Below are 14,667 nucleotides of genomic sequence, written 5' to 3'. Positions count from 1 at the left end.
ATATATTTCTAAGCATATAAAAATAAAAGAATTTTTCAAATGTTGCTTTTCACAGCATTATATGGATTCAATAACAAAAATTATACAGAATAATCCAGAAATAGATACACTTAAAAAATTATATTTAGAAATTAAAACACACTAATGAGTGAAAAAATAAGTTCTAATGATGAACTACTCTTTAATTCAGATTATGGCAACTACTAGATTTTACATATTAAGATGGTTGTGCACTATCTGATGTAGTATTTTATATTAACTGCTGGTGACTCTTAGATTCCTTTTAGATTCAAAAAGCTTTATACTTCTATTAATTCCTATTCTGATGTGTTAATAGTGATTTTAAAAATTTTATCTCCTATTTTATAAAAAAATTAATATTTGTTAAATTATTTTGTAATTACTCCAAAATTCTAATTGTGAATATTACAGTCTCATTCAGGAAGCACCATGCAAAAACTGTTCATAAGTGAAAGAAACATTGGAAAAATTGGAGAATTAGGAACCTAGCCAGTAATATTGTAATTAAGTTAAGTGTTTTATCAAGTATAAGATTAATAACAAAGAGGATACACCAGAAAGAAAAGTATAAGCCCACGACTGGATTTCATCATGATCAAATATCTGATCTATATCATTAGAGGTAATAAATGACAATAATTACCGTCTCTTAGAAGAAGTGGTATACAATTTTGGCAAACATGTGTTAAAAATTTTATTGAAGAACAGCAACTTTCTACATAAATTTTTTTTAACCAGTAAATTTATTTTCACAAATTAATAAGGGACACATCTGTTTCACCTTGCTACTAAATACTATCATGCAACTCGCTAAACACTCAAAGTATTTGCCATCACTCAAGCTAAAATAAGAAACTTATCAGACTAAATAATCACAGCTAACTACTATAAAAATAAGAACAGTAGTATCTACAGCTTTCTTAATTTTTCTTAATGGTTTAACTGCTGTCCAAACCCAGTTCTGAAACCAACATTATTCCAATTTGTTCAATTGCAACCGTTAACTCAAACATTCAAATTTAAAAAACCTCAAGTTTCCATTTGAACCTAAACCCACATGACACTAATCTATAAGAACTACCATACGGTTTAATAAATGATGCTAACTCAAAATAATTATCTGATAAATATTTACGTACATTCATTAATAGAACACAATATTTACCATTCATTAAAATGAAGTTAAACAGGATACATTGTTAGTAAATACCATAGATTAAAATTCTTCACTATCATTCACAAACTAAAATTTAACCAGCAAAGTGATATATTAGTTCTATGCACACACCAAGCAAACCATAAGCTATTGGTTATACAGATTATTTCTAAATTAGTTATATAAAAGTAACCTTTAATAATGAAAAAAAGTAAATAACCTACAGAAATGTTTGATACAACACTGAATACAGTTTATCTTCAAGTTTCATTTACAAATGTTCAATATGGTTACCTTTTGTAACACAGCAGATGTACCATCTGTAATCAATATCCTGCCAAATCCTATGAAGTTTATCTTGATCTATGGTGGCAACTGTTTGTTATACGGTGCCACAGTTCAACATTTCCTACAAGCAGAGGAACAAACACCCTGTCTTTAATGTAACCTCATACAAAGAAGTCCATTGCAGTTAAATCAGATGATCATGATGGCCAGGAAATTGTTCCACCACATCCAACACAAGTAAACACTGCTACTGAAACACATGACAACTGCACAATGATGTGGTGATGTGCTATCTTGCTAGAAAATGAATTCTGTTGGAATTGTGGCATTAGATAATGTTCAAGTATGTCTAGGTACAATATGCCAGTTACCGTTTACTCAGGAAAAAAAGAAAGGATTGTAAATTTTGACAGCTTACAGCACAAAAATAATTTACATTAGGCGAGTCCCGTGATTTACTGCTGCTATGAAAGGTTGTTTCATCACTGAACACAATTTTATTAAGCTAATTATCCTCAGTCTCAACTCTGTTTAACATGTTTACACAAATCTCAGTTCATTTTTCTTTATCACCAATCAAAAGCTTTAATCAATTGTAATTTGTAGGGTTTAAATGGCAGTCAATTACACAGTATCCTCCATACTATAACCGTAGAGATTTTTAATTCTAAGTTGGTGCTCTCATTGATTTACCTGGACTCGAATGAATGTCTACCACTTCAGAAACTGAACATTTACCCTGACCTGGCATCTTATGTAAAAAAAACTTGCTTCAATGAAACGATCCACCATGTAATAACAGCATGCCTTTGGGGCGATTATCTGCAATATTTAGTCATGAATGATCTCTGAACAGTAGTAACCGATTTGGATTCATGAAATCATAAACAACACTGAGCACGCTCTGCATTGGTATATGACTCCATGATGACTGATGGAATAACTCATTCAGACATGCCATGTTGAGAACATCAGAAGCTCTGTGTTAGGCCGGGATGAAACTTGAAGAAATACTGCATTCAGTGATGAATCAAACAAGTTGTGAGTTGTTTACTTTACTAAAGGGTTACTTTTCTATAACTAATTTTAAAAAATCCTGTATATCACACAAATGTGTACATCAATCTCTAGAAAATTAATTACAACAAATATTAAAAAGAACAGTAAATTCAATTAACTTTTGTAATTAGCATGAGAAATTGGTTAACACTTTTTAAAGATGACTAACTTTGATACAGTCATCTTTATACTCATGTATCCATACAAGAAACTATCAACATATTGCCAAAATTGCAACACAACGAAATTCATAACCTTTAAACACAATATAACAGAGTAATGCACTTTACATACAATAAATACTACTTTCAACTGGCCTTTTAACAAGTTCACTCATATCTGGTCAATTTATTAAATGTATAAAACACATACAAATGATTACATTGACACCAATGTATTAAAATCATATTCCTTTGCAACAGTAATTAGGTAATTAATTCAATAACATACAGATTTTACACAACGCAATAAATTACATCCCAACTTTCAAATTCCTGCAGTATATGAATAGAACAGAACTCTTATAATAGCAATAAATTAATGATTACACTGATAAAGGAATCATATAGCATCATTTAAAGGCAAAATTCCAAATACATTGAAAATAATAAATTATTTTAAAATTTAATTTTTGAAGTGAATTCATACACTTCAAAATAAATAAAATATAACACAACTTACTTCTCACATAGTACACTAAGAGATTTAGTTCTCCTAACATAACCACAAACTAAATTCTTTTTATCTAGAGCAGCTACGCAGTTGGCAGTCTGGTTATTTGTCTTCTCACAAGGCGTGTTTGTAAAACTTGTTTCTGCCTGAACTGGACTTGTGGCCACTTTAGTTAGCAACCTAAGGTTAGCCATTGGTGAAACAGGGGAGCCATTGCTAAGGTCACCCAATATCTTCCTTTTTGGAGTAGCATCAGCTTCTGAAAAATGTAGTGAGAATTAACTGATTTAAAATTAACAATCAAACTGATAAAACAAACCCATACTACGAAATCAAACGTTTTAAATTCAATTTATAACATTTGACTAGACTAAACTGGAGCAAACATAATTATTTTCACTGGTGTGCTAAAAATATTGAATATGATTTTTTGATTACGGGTAAGATTTGATGATGTTTTTTCATTTTATACTACATTAAAAATGCAATCAATATACATCTTGAAAACAAGTTGTAAAAATTTCACAAAGATAAAAACTGTTAAAATAACAAGTACTACAATCCGCCAAATACATTTTTTAATTTGAAAATGTTAGTTATAAAAAAATTAAAATACTATATAAAACATTACATCTCTTACCTTAATCAAATACCTTACTTATTCAAAAATATTACAAGTAAACACGAATTACCTCGTATTTAAAATCATGGTGCTAGATAACCTCCCAACTGTAAGATTATACTAAAACAGATTCTTACCAATAAATTTTGAAATAATTAAGGTACAAATTCAGAATTTCGACAAAAATATAATACAATAGCACTGTAATACCTAAATGTGAGTCTTCGAGGTCCATCACACAAACTCAAAATTCCCAAGACAGAATTGCCGGGTAACACACTGAGCAAGTGGCGCGTGTCAATTCCGTTAAATTTATGCCAACTAGATAATGTACCCCTATTAGTTTCCATAATTATTTCCCGCTAATATTATTTCCGAAAAATTTATTTCTGTTATTAATTATCTTCTTTTCAAATAATTTAAAAAAATTGTTTATAACAATATATCGTAATTATATAGTTCTTTTGAAAGCATAGGTTGTTACAATAATTACATGTAAAATTATAGATAATTATTCTTTTTGCAGGTATTTCATTAATATTTTTATTTAAGTTGTAAATTTTTAAACAGTTTTTTAATAAAAATACATTTCACTCCTTTAATACTAAATATAAAAATTTCAGAAGTAGAAAGGAATTTTTTAGCAGTCTAAAACTAGTCTCCCTTCTGTACTTAGGCGCCATCTATGCTTGAGGTGGTAACTAACACCCAAAACATTCAAAATAAAACAAGAATGTATTTGAGTAGGAAGGTAACTATGTAGGTTTGTGTGAATGTACAATGTTTTTTTTTTCTTTTGTATGATAGTGATTAGTTTATTTAAACTCTAAAACAAATTCATAAATATTCGAAGTGCAAATGTGTTCAACCAATTTGGAGTGTATTCCTTTTGTTTTCGTTCTAAAATTTATTTTAAAATAATGGAGATTGGACGGACGCTTGTTTTAGAGGTAGGAATATTCTCTAATTTTTAATTCTTTTATTTTTACATAATCTATAGAGTTTTTTGCTTGAAGGAGTTGTAACTTTCATCCAAATTAATTTAAAATGAATACTCTAAGAGATCACTTTAAAAATAAAATATTAACGGTTACATATTAGGTGTTGAGGAATTCAATAGCCGATGGCCTAAAGTTCAGTGAGCGAGTGAGATAGAAGTAGCGTGCGAGATGGTGTGTCGAGGGAGAAAATTCCCCCGATATAATTTTAAACTTTAATTCACTCGTGGCTTACTTTTATTAAATCATCCGAAAATTAAGATTTTTGATTTCGTATGTATAGATTATGGCCATTAGCTTTAATCGTAGGTGACTGGTTATTTGGTGGGGAGTTAGTAATTTATAAACAACCTGGACCCATGGAATGCGTGCCCTAGGGCTAGAAGCAGAAGGCCAAACTTCTAGGGTATCCACCTGCTATCCACAAAATATAAACGTGCATTCGTAACTTTGATTCAGAATGAATGCTGTATTAATTAATGTTTAATATTTTCTTTCTTTTAATTTAAAATGTTTAATTATTTGTATACGTCATTTAATTTTGATTATTTTTGTGTACTCTGTGTTAGTTAATTTTTAATTGAACTGGCTTCAGGACGGTAGCCCTCAATAACTCAAGTTCGGCCAGCCGATGTGCAATAGGCCGTGGTATGTTAAAGCCCTCAGGCTTCCAAATATCTCCTTTTTTCTCCTTGGGTTATAGATCCAGCTATAATCATCCATTGTTTGGCATAGAAATAGCATAAAAGATTCTATTCATCACTACCGTTTCTGATCACCCATACCAGTAGAAATTTTCTTTTAACATGAAGTTTAATTTTGTGTACATTAATTAGTGTATTTTTTCATTTTAACAAGCATAAAAAAACCATTCCTAAATTTGCTTGTTTACCCCAATCAGTTTACCTATTTAGTGTAAGTGATGAGTCATATGACTTAAATATATATTTATCAAATAAATAATTCTTAGAGGTCCCTTATTTATACATGTTTTTAAGGATAATTTGAATGAATGTCAATTACCATAAAATTAATATCAAGGAAAATTGTACTAAAGAGTTAAAAGATGATTTATTTTTCCAAATTCTTAATTAATATTTTTTTTTAGTTTTTGCTTTTATAATAATTAATGCCTAATTATATTTTATTTCAATATATTTATTAATATTATTTTGCTACTATTATTGATATATTTGTATTATTCTTTTGATTCAATAAATATAAAAACTTTTCATTGACCTTACTATAGCATTCCACAGATATTACTGTATAATATTTTTACAAAAAAAATATAAATGGATTATTTCATTTAGGTTTTTTCTGTTATTTGTGTAGATATTTTATTGATAAATATTTTAAGAATCAGTTCAAATAAATCTACTCCTCTTTGACCAAAAATGAGTGATAGTAATGGTTTTTGATGTTATAAATTACCTTTTTTTGTGTAGTGTCATTTGATAAGAAATTTTTTTTAGTCTTATAATGTCAAGCCCTAGTCATAATAATTTAACTTCTGTAACTAATAGTAGTTGTCCAAATTTTATTTGTCTTCTAAAATTTTTTTAAAATCTTTTCTTACACAAATTTATTCTTATGCATTTCTATATTCATATATAATAGATTGTGATTTAAAATATATACATTTATTTTAATCAAACCTAGTTTTTAACATATCTGTAATGTAATATGCACAGACTTAACAAAATGACTTGATTAATTAATTATAAATTTTATTACTTCCCAGAAATATGCAGTTGTATAAACTCATTTGTTTCAAAATTGTTTTAATTTCTATTATTCTTCAAATGTAAGTTTTTCCATATGTAATTGCCGACCTCCTTGGCGCAAGTGGTAATGTCTTGGCCTTTCATCCAGACGTCCCAGGTTCGAATCCTGGTCAGGCATGGTATTTAGACATGCTACATTTGTCATTCATCTCATCCTCTGAAGCAATACCTAATGATGGTCCTGCAGGTTAAAGAAAAAATTATTATAATTTAAGACTTATCTTTTATGAATTGATTTTATTTTATTATCATATTTTAATGAGAATGAAAGTTAAGAATGTAATATTAAATTTTAATACTGTATTTTGTAATTAATGTATTATTAAAAACCATCAACAGATTTATTGCTACCAAGAAGCCATTAATTAATAATATAATCAAATTACTTAAATATTGATTAAAATTATTAATTTTGCTGTAAAGTAACATAAAATGGCTTATGTAATAATGATTGTCTTTAAATTTAACCAAATGTTTATTCTATTTCTAAGAATGCTAACTGAACCAGAAGGAAAAAATGGATTGATTTAAAAAAAAATTAAAAAATTACATCTGTAATAGGTATAAAAACAAAAATTAAAATCTTTTTAACATAATTATAGTAATGCAAATAAACATGATCATATTTTGTTAATTATAAACAAACGTTTTTTTCTGTCAAAAATAAAAATCAAACTTCTTGCCATCCAGATAAATGCCTAGAGTTTTACAGCATACAATATTTATTTTTTCACCCTCATGAAATACAAAGTTGCTCCTAAAAGTACCAAATCTGAAATTGATGTGCTTATAGTGGACAAGATGTCCTTACTTTCCGAATTTTAAATGACCATTTAGAAGGAAACAAATATTTTAATTATAGTTTGAAGCACATTTAGTTATCTTAGAATTGGAAACAAAAATTTATAACTGCGAATCAGGATATATAACCAATCATACCTACATACAGATAGGTATTAGGACTATGAAAATAAATCTTGATTAAAATGAATGCGTTCAGTAATATTGCATTGCAATAAAGCATGGTGTGCTTATGTTAGTGTGTAAATGGAGTGTGTACTTTCATAGTCGGTGCTTTAAAAAAGTTCATTTATTTTACTTAAAAAAAACTTATTTAGAATGTTATTTTTTCTAGAATTACATATGTTCATAACATAACATTATAGTTAGAATGTTATTTTATTTTTAAAAAAACTAAAAAATTGTCTTGCTTAACTAATTAAAAAGTTATTAAAACTAAACAAAATATAATGTGATACAAAGTAATTTAATTGAAAATCTTTAAAAATTTAACTGCCTACACTTATTAGAAAAAATAAGTATGAAATATTTGTTTAGCCATTAGGGAGATTATGGAGAACTCAGTAAAGATAGTAAAATGCATTATCTTACAGTGTGATATTTCTAATATTGCTGAATAATCACAGGGGGGCATCTTGAAATATAGAGATTAAAATATGAATTGTGTGTAAGAAAAGGCTAATATAAAAATTCTTTTCTTAGATATTTAAAAATGAAATAGTTTCTGTGCGCGTGTGTGTGTGTGTTTGTAATAATTTTATGCCGGTAGTTGCGGTAATGCAAAGTCTAATAGTTGTAATAGTGTAAAATATTGCATAATTAAAAAAATTTAATACCTATCAATGCTTCTTGGAAATTATGAGCCTTGCCAAGCCATTTGAATTTTTCTCCTAGTTACTATTATAAAATTATTTTATTTGTTTTGTCCTTTACACTAAATAAATAATATGATTAAAATAAGTGATTTTAGTTATTCGTATTATCATATGATTTACTCAGTACCAGGCTTCAGAAAGCATAACCTACTCAATTTCACTCAAGGGCTTTTATCTCTTTTTTTAATAGTGTTTTGTTGATGGGATAATCCCCCCACCCTCCTTTTAAGCTCCTGTTAACACCAGCTCACAGTTTAATTCAGGGTCGATCAAAATATTATTAATTCTATGACCAAATTTCAATTTGTAGTACACTTACTGAAAAGTATAAGAGATATACAAAGTATGAAGATTTATACATTTTATTTGAGGATGTATGTATAATTTAATTATCAGGAATATACAACAAAAATAATCATTATGAGATATATCTGCATTTTGCATTCCCTTTCAACTGTGATAATTGTATGCTATTTATAAAAATAATAAATATTCAGAAAACTAAATTTACATATTTTAAAACTTATTCAAATAGTAAATCGGTATTTACATTTAGAATAGGTAAGTGAGCTTTTAAAAAAAAATGTCTAAGAGATTATGTTGATTAGAAATAGCTATTGAAGATTTATCTGATTGGAGTTATTTAGTAGTTTTTTCACAGTAATATATCTTGAAAATGAATTAGTTTATTACCGCATTAAATGCTGAAAGTTTAAATAATGAATTAACAGAATAATAAATATTAAATACAAAATAATATTTTAATATAATAATTATGATTGTTTGTAAGAAAAAAATTAGAATTCTTAAAATTGAAGTTGTAGTCCAGTTACAAAAGAGTTTAAGCTTTACTTGGAATCTTGGTAGATCAGAATTAATTATTTTTTACGCATTTATTTTTTAAAAAGTGTTTCGTACATTAAATTCTAATCTGTAAAGAAGTTCAAGTATTATAAAAATCATTCTATTTAGAAAAGAGATTTTTAAAAATATATTTTAGCAAAATTGTCAAGTTACACGTGTATCAGGTACCATAACCATAACTGCTGTAGGTGACCTGACATGAGTAGGTCCTCTCAAAAATAGTATAACCTTTTTCTCAAGAATAACAGGATCCCATGACTGGCTTGTAAAAGAAAGTAAAGGAGTAATGCAGTTCTTCACCCTATCAGATATACAACCGCACATCAGCATTCCAAGACAAGGTGATATTCAGCCCTAAAAGTGACACCTTCACTCTGTTTGCTTCAGGGACTGGCTGTAAAGTTAAAATCATTACTCTCTTGAGAATACAAATTTGAGTTCTGAGATTTAAATGTCAGATACGCCTTATATACATGACAGTCATAAGAAAAATTGTGTCTAAACAGTATAAAGAAAACATAATGTGTAAACCTTCTGTTAGAAATAATGCATTATATCTGGTTATATTTTATAAAAATTTTTTTTTTGTTAATTATTTATTAAAAAGTATTTTATCTCCAGTACATTTTGGATTGATCAGAACTCTTAACTCCCCCAAAAAACACTCGTTATACCCCTTTAATAAATTACTGAAATTTGTTTTATAAGAATTTTTTTACTGTATTTTTATTTATCTTGACTTTATGTCAATGTAAAAATATTTTTTAAAAATTGAACATAACCTTAAGTTGTGTTATTACAAATTTATTTTTCATTGACTTCATCTGATTTGGGTATTCTTGGAGAGTGTTTTTTTTTTTTTTTTTCAAGTAACATTTGTTTCAGCCAGAATAGCTTATTTTTAAAAATTAAAAAATAAATGGGTTTATTAGTTTTGATAAAGTGAGTTGATTAGTAATGAAAAGTACCCCTAATTAATTATTTATTTTCTCAAGAAAAAATAAACCGGTGTTATCTGTTAAGTAGCAGTTAACTATACTGACTTTTTGTGTCTTTATTGCTGTTTGTTTTCATTGCACTTCTCCTCTAGATATTTCATCTTTTTTTTCGAAATACCATTTTATTACCATTACAATAATGATTACGTTTAATTACAGTACACACTTCTTATTCTGCTTATAAAAATCCACTTTTTTTTAAATTTAAAAAAAATAATTATTCCTGATCTAAATTGCTATTAGCTAAAAAATTGAAGCTAATTGAAAACTTGTTTACTCAGGTGGCACTCAAATCGGCTAAGAACAATAAAACAAAAAATTAAATGATATATAGGATACATTTTTTCACTTTTTTTTATTTCACATTGATTTACACTGAAAATGGATCAAAACGGATACTCTATTTTAAGTATTTCTCCGCTTTTTTGAAACAAGTCATGTTTACAAAGCTTCTAACTTACTAGCAAAGATATAGTACGACTAGTGTTTACTTTTAATAATAAAATTCTCATTACATTTTTTATCTTTTTAACTATTCATCCACCTTTTTCCACCATATTATATAAAGGTACAACTGCCTCCCTCCCACACCCTCTCACCCGTAGGTTCCTTCCCCTCTCTTTTGATTATCATTTCATATGTCTTTTTCCCCCTCAAAATCCTTTAATTCCGTATGTTTTCAACTCGACTTCCATCTGCACTTAACCATTTTTACTTTAAAAAAAATCATTTGATTTGATTTCTTTTTGAATAGTATTTAAATAAATAATAAGAGTACTAATCCGAATTATTTTACAGTAAAAATTTAGTGTACAAAATAAAGGTTAGCGAATAAAGTAAAAAAAAAAAAAAACATTGATTTTTAGTTTACCGGTTACATTACAGCTCTGTTGCTGCTGCAGCAGCTTAGCTCCAAACGGAAAGCATAGCGTTCAACAAAAAAAAATTCGAAAAATGTATGTTTTGTGTCTGCCTGTAATTTGATTAATAAGTCAATCCGATGTAGGGGTCCAGGCATATTCAGTATTATATCTGAACTGTTCTTTTTCCCGTTATCTCGTAAACAAATTGACCAAAAACAAGCAATTTCACATAAATATTTGATTATTATACGTATTTTAGATATGACCTGATTTTCGACTGCGGTGAACAGGAGGACATCTCTGTACCCTTATTTCCCCCACCCTCTCGCTCAACAGCTATACTGAGTGTTTCAGGAAGTATTAGCCAGACTGAAGAGATTAATTGAGGACAACAAAATAAACAAAAACTTCATGTAGAGAAATAAATTCCTTATTCCTCGCTTTATTTTCAATCTGTTCAAATATTTTTGTTTTTTAAATTAAAATTTATATCGATTGAAATTTGGTGCATATATCCAACAACGTTTACAAAGTAAATAACTTGAAGAGGAAAATATGAAAATAGCAGCCATTTTAAGGTTTTTAATAATTAACTGGTCCGTAATGTTAGTTTTTTCGAAAAATTATTTTTTGTTAAAATGTTAAAATTTTTATGACGAACAGAATGACTTTTCATTTGTTAAACGGTTAAAATAAACAGCAGGTAGATATGACTGAAGTGGATCGCAAAAATATCGGTAAAAACAGGCAAAAAATTCTCTCGTACCCGGGCAAAAAAGTCTGCCCGTCCCCTTTACTGGCAAGCGTGTAAGGCGGTACCAGATTTCACATTTTATTAGTTTTATTCTGATATCATTAAAGAGATTTTGTACTAAAGCGCGAAATTTAATTAACTTGCTTTTCTCATAAGAGGATCGTAGAAGATGTTATTAATTTTTAGAAGGTGTTGGCCTGTAAATCACCTTATACCTCGAGAACTACTCGACCGAGTTTGTTCAAACTTGGCCAGATTACTTCTATATATAATATTTCAAAAAAATAATTTTTTGCAAAATCGCATCCCCATCCCAAAAAATGCTTTAAACTACTGTAATGTTGTTTCGTAACAGGTGACCGGTAGAGTTAAATAGATGAATGATATTTTAAGTGTAAATAGTAACTCGGTCTGACTAGTCTCGAACTCGATTACTCGGTACCTGGCGTATTAAGCCTTGCGACTACACCAGTCTGCTGACTGTAAGAGCAAAATTTGTTCTATTACTTGCGAAATTACATTAGTTTAGTTAGTGCCGTCACACCCGCGTGAATTAAATACGGTGCGCGCGCGCGATTTAGTTAGAATCATTCAATTAAATAAACGTAAAAATATTACATTTAAATAAATACACAACTTAATAAATTAATTTGTGTGTGTAAGCAGCGTCAGAAATAAACCACAATTGAAGGACTTACCTGTAACGCGGCTTTAGCCGTGACCGGAAATTTCTACAACTTTGTTGTCAGCTTTTTTACTCGATAGTGAAGAAGGATTAAGTTTCGATCTCTACTGAAAAGATATAATTCCCGTTAAAGCCCATCAGGGCTAGGAACGGTGAAGGTGGTGCGGCGACCGAATTCTCACAAGGTGGTCGTCTTGCCGTACGGGGGTTGGGATGAAAAGATATAATGCAGATAATATTCTATTGTAATGTTAAAAATCGTTTATCGTCATTTTCATGTTTGTAATCAGAAGTCGTTTTTATTAGGATTTGAATACTAGATCGTGGTTACCCCATTCGCGCGTTACGAACAAGAGACGCGGCTGTTCTGGCCCCGAATTCAGTAAGCTGCACCGGATGTCTGGAGACTTCCGGAATATTCATAAGAAACTATCATCAGAAGTAAACTTGCCGTGAAATTGTATGGGGTTAAAAAGCATTAATCGACTAAAATGTAATGTTAAAATTTAATAGTTTGTTCATCCACCCAAAAAATTAGCATAAAGATAAATTAGTTATGTTAATTATTCGAAATATTTTTCTGATTATTTTTAGATAATTGGTGAGAGTCTTTACATATTTTATTTTAATTTAGTTACCACGAATAAAGTATGAAATATATTTAACTGAAATTAAATTAATTCAAAACTTTTGTACGAACTAAGTGTTAAAAAAACCACAGTATTTATTTCTAGACCTACAATTAGCCCGTAGACTTATTTTTAGCATATACAGAATGCTTCATTTTAATCGACCCAGGCAATTTTCTCGTAAACTACGCATATAAGGACAGTAGGGACACCTCGTATTTGACCTAGACCTTATTTCAAGGTTAAAAGATTTTTACAGAATGGCCTATTTGACCCCCCTCCCACTCTTTGAAAGAGCAGAAAATTTTACATTGAAATATGTAGTCTTACGTATGACATTTGACCTTTTTTTTGAGGTCATACGGCTAACCATCAGTGATAGTGTTATACGAGTTACACGTTTTTCAAGGCCATACAATATTCCTGGAATATTTATATTTCAGGTCATTTATCACACGAACTACGGGAAAAAGCATAAAAATGACTTTATGCTGACGTGTAACACTATCTCTGATGGCTAGCCGTATGACCTTCAAAAAAAGGTTCAAGGTCATAGTGTAACCGCATATTTCAATATAACATTTTCTGTTCTTTTCATTGGTGGGGTCAAAAATAAGTCATTGCATTTGAAAAAATCGTATTAACCTTGAAATAATCAAGGTCAAATCCAAGGTCATCGTGAGGTGTCCCCTCTAATCTGAGTAACTTTTGTTTAGGTTTTTTTTTTGTATTGTGCGTAATTTATGAGAAAATCGCCTGCGGCGATTAAATTGAAACACTTCATAGTTATATAGTTAAATTTATACTGAAGTGTTTATGTAAAATTAAACCTAATACGAACTTAAATTTTTAAATACTCTTAATCAGCATTTATGATGACTAGAATTATTGTTTATTAAATTACCATAAATTACAAAACCGAAAGATAAAAAAACTATAACGAGCTATTTAGCAAAGTTAGAAAATACCGAAATCTCATTATTATTGGAAATAAAATTATTCCGAATTTTCACGTATTATTTTACATTTTTTAATTATATATAAGTTGCTTTTCTTGCTTCGACCTTTTCAGTTTTTTTTTTTAAAATCTGTTATAGCTGCCGATGATGATCGTTTAATAGTCGAAATGCACTTTTTTTCATCATGTTGAGTCAATATAGCCAATAGGTGGAAAACTGTTAATAAAAAAACGGGCGAGTAGGATGAACAAAGATTTATTTGTTAATTAATAGAGAGCGTGTTTTTTTTCATGTGTTTCAAAAGGGCGTAAAATCTTTTATTTTATTTCTTAATTGCATTATTAACAGAAATGCGATTGGGAAATAAATTAGATCATCTTGGCCTTTTTTCGTTGTTATGAAGAAAGTTAAAGCTTCAAACAAACCGGTAAAGGTATAGCGTGACTGGTAAAGGACTTGATTTTTTTTTTTTTGTTTTAATGTACTGTTTATATATTCCAACAACTGGCGTCGCTTTGTCCGTTTATAATATGCATTATTGAAGGTAGCAAATGCAAAGAATAAGATTTATTACCGAATATAATTTTTCATACGGCAAATGTGAATATTCATTTAAATAAAAAATATTGTACGAGT

General features: G+C 28.9%; 2 protein-coding genes across 2 annotated transcripts in view; one reads left to right on the top strand and one right to left on the bottom strand.

Moving 5' to 3' along the window:
• LOC142319651 (transcription factor E2F7-like) overlaps positions 1 to 4,125 on the bottom strand; it is a 46,156-nt gene extending 42,031 nt beyond the window's left edge. Inside the window, exons 1-2 of the mRNA XM_075357191.1 lie at positions 4,029 to 4,125; positions 3,206 to 3,455 (exon numbers count right to left, since the gene is read on the bottom strand). Coding sequence (XP_075213306.1) covers positions 3,206 to 3,455; positions 4,029 to 4,053 — 275 coding nt within the window. The 5' untranslated portion in view covers positions 4,054 to 4,125. The remainder of the gene's footprint in view (positions 1 to 3,205; positions 3,456 to 4,028) is intronic.
• A 416-nt stretch (positions 4,126 to 4,541) lies between these two features.
• LOC142319650 (ankyrin repeat and BTB/POZ domain-containing protein 2) overlaps positions 4,542 to 14,667 on the top strand; it is a 165,689-nt gene continuing 155,563 nt past the window's right edge. The window contains exon 1 of the mRNA XM_075357190.1: positions 4,542 to 4,768. The gene's annotated coding sequence lies outside the window, so the exon portion shown is untranslated. The remainder of the gene's footprint in view (positions 4,769 to 14,667) is intronic.

Source organism: Lycorma delicatula, chromosome 2 (genome assembly GCF_047948215.1).
Source record: "Lycorma delicatula isolate Av1 chromosome 2, ASM4794821v1, whole genome shotgun sequence".
In the NCBI taxonomy this organism is placed as follows: Eukaryota; Metazoa; Arthropoda; class Insecta; order Hemiptera; family Fulgoridae; genus Lycorma; species Lycorma delicatula.
This window is presented reverse-complemented; position numbering and strand designations above follow the sequence as displayed.